This window comes from Eimeria maxima, genomic scaffold (genome assembly GCF_000499605.1).
Source record: "Eimeria maxima Weybridge genomic scaffold, Emw_scaff1607, whole genome shotgun sequence".
NCBI classification, from domain to species: Eukaryota; Apicomplexa; class Conoidasida; order Eucoccidiorida; family Eimeriidae; genus Eimeria; species Eimeria maxima.
This window is the reverse complement of record NW_013563559.1, coordinates 3,568-6,266: the sequence shown is the minus strand read 5'-3', so window position 1 is coordinate 6,266 and position 2,699 is coordinate 3,568. Positions and strand designations below refer to the sequence as shown.

The window sequence follows — 2,699 nt, the reverse complement described above, 5'->3', positions numbered from 1 at the left end:
TTTTTTTTTTTTTTTTTTTTTTTTTTTTTTTTTTTTTTTGTTACCTTAAAGACTAATAATTTAAGAGAAGGTGCCCATCTATTGAATTCATCAGCCCAATTAGATAATGTAGATAAAGGGACAATAATAAGATGTGGTCCCTTATTATTCTTATAATCTTTTAGGTATGCTAATAATGCTATTGTTTGTATTGTCTTCCCTAAGCCCATCTCATCAGCTGCAGCAGAAACACACAATGCATGCATGCATGCATGCATGCATGCATGCATGCATGCATGCATGCATGCATGGATGGAGCAGCATACCAATAGCAGGAGCAGGAGCAGCAGCAACAGGAGCAGGATCAGCAGCAACAGCAGCAGCAAGATATATACAACAACAACAAGAACAAGAAGAAGCAAGAAAAGCGATAGCATATAACCCTTTATTAGAAAGCCAATCTTCTGCATATAATGATAATAAGGAAGAAAAGGATTAGCAGCAGCAGGAGCAGGAGCAGGAGCAGCAAAAAGTACCTAATATTCCATGTAAATTATTATTATATAAAGAAATCATCCATTGTAGACCAGATAATTGATAAGACATTAAATTTCCACCAATTAATGATTTAGGTTGTCTAACTTCTTCGTATACACAATGAGATAATTCATAGTAACTATCTCCTATACTACTACTACTACCTCCTCCTCCTCCTTGCTGCTGTTCCTGTTGCTGTTGCTGCTGTTGCTGCTGTTGCTGTTGCTGCTCTTGCTGCTGATCCGGACAAGCAGCAACAGTGTCATCATCCTTCCTGCAACAATAGCAATGCATGCAGCAACAATAAGTAAATAAATGTACCAATAGAGATCAGCAGCAACAAACATAAATAGTAACTCACAGCAATAACAACATAACAAAGATTTTTCTTACCCTTGTTGTTGCTGCTGTTGCTGCTGCTGCTGTTGCTGCTGTTGCTGCTGTTGCTGTTGCTGCTTCTGCTGGACCTGAATAGTATCCATTTTTTGTATAACTACCTTCCTTCCAATAGAATTAAGGAATTGTTCTGTCTTATTTAATAATTCTTTTAATCTTTCGTTCTTTGTCTCTTGTACTAATCTTGTATAGGCCTCTATATCATTCTCCTTTAATAGACGCATCCTGTATATATACATATATATATATATATATATATATATATTTATTTATATATTTTTCCTCCTCCTCCTCCTCCTGCTCACGGTAGGAAGGGTCATGCAGTCGATACACCTCATTAAGATTGTCATAATGATAGGATATTAGGCAGGGGAGACACTTATGCTCCTCCTCCTGCTGCTCCTGCTGCTCCTGCTGCTGTTAGATGAACAGCAGCAGCAGCAGCAGCAGCAGCAGCAGCAGCAAGAGCAGCAAGAGCAGCAGCAGCAGCAGAGGGAGGAGGGAGAGGAATAAGGTACCTTTCTTTTTGTTCTTTTTCTCTGATGGCTAGCTTCATTTGTTCAATTTGTGCAACTTGTGCTGCAGCATCAGCAGCAATTGCTGCTGCTGCTTCCTTCTGTCTCCTCCAGTGTCTATGGAGACACCCTGCTTGCTGCTGCACTATTCTCTCCCATGCTACCTGACGCTGCTGCTGCTGTCTCTCTCTTGGGGTGTATAGGCAGTAACGTAAATTTGCTGGAGAAAATACTGCACGTACAGCTGATGCAGCAACTACTCGTGCCTGCATATACACACATAAAAAAAAAAGACCTCCCTATACACCCCACTAAATGCATGCATGCATGCATTTATTTATGTATTTATTTAAGGGTTTAGGGTTTAGGGTTTAGGGTTTACCTTTTGTGCTTTTTGTACGATCTCTGGTGCCTCTGGATCAGCAATGCCTAAGGGATCAAGAGCAGCAAACAGTGCTGCTCTTGCTGCTGATGCATTCTGTGCTGCAGCAGGAGCAGCAGCAGCAGCAGCAGCAGTAGATCCTGCTCCTCCTGCTGTTCCTCCTGTTCCTGCTGCTGCTGCTGCATTAGATCCTGCAGCAGCAACAGGATTGTTACCACCAGCAGCAGCAGCAGCAGCAGCAGCAGCAGAAGCAGCAGCTGCTGCTGCTGTAAATGCTGTACAACTTCTATCACAGCAGCAACCGCAGCAATAAATAGGGACATTATTTTTTATATAATTTGCTGCTGCATTTGCTGCAGCATTACTTGCTGCAGCATGATGATGAATAGTTGCTGCATTTGCTGCAGCATTTCCTGATTTACCTGCTGCAGTCCCTGCTGCTGTTGCTGCTGCTGCTGCTGCATCATCATATATATTTACCTGTCCCCCCCCCCAGACCCACCAAAAGAACCAGCAGAATTACCACCTGCTGCAGTTGCTGCAGTTGCTGCTGTTGTTGCAGTTACTGTTGCTGCTGCTGCTGCTGTTGCTGTTGCTGTTGCTGTTGCTGTATTAGGTATATATGGTCTCCCTTTACAACAAGATATACAAGAACAAGAACAAGAAAGAGCAAACTCATGTATAGATCTAGGTATCTGTGCATGCAATAATAAATCAGCAAGAGGAAGGGATTGATTCCTTGCTTCTTTTATTATCTTATTTCTTATCTTATATTGAAAAAGAGACAGATTATATAATCGTCTCTCTAATAGGGCTTGCTGTGCATGCACAAAAAAAAAAAAAAAAAAAAAAAAAAAAAAAAAAAAAAAAAAAAAAAAAAAAAAAAAAAA

The 2,699-nt window shown here is 40.8% G+C and overlaps 1 protein-coding gene across 1 annotated transcript in view; it reads right to left on the bottom strand.

Annotated features, from left to right (window-relative positions):
* EMWEY_00054120 (SNF2 family N-terminal domain-containing protein, putative) overlaps window positions 1-1,136 on the bottom strand; it is a gene marked incomplete at both ends in the record, with an annotated part of 1,647 nt that extends 511 nt beyond the window's left edge. The window contains 3 exons of the mRNA XM_013477664.1: window positions 45-217; window positions 516-790; window positions 910-1,136. Coding sequence (XP_013333118.1) covers window positions 45-217; window positions 516-790; window positions 910-1,136 — 675 coding nt within the window. The remainder of the gene's footprint in view (window positions 1-44; window positions 218-515; window positions 791-909) is intronic.
* Window positions 1,137-2,699: the final 1,563 nt, after the last annotated feature.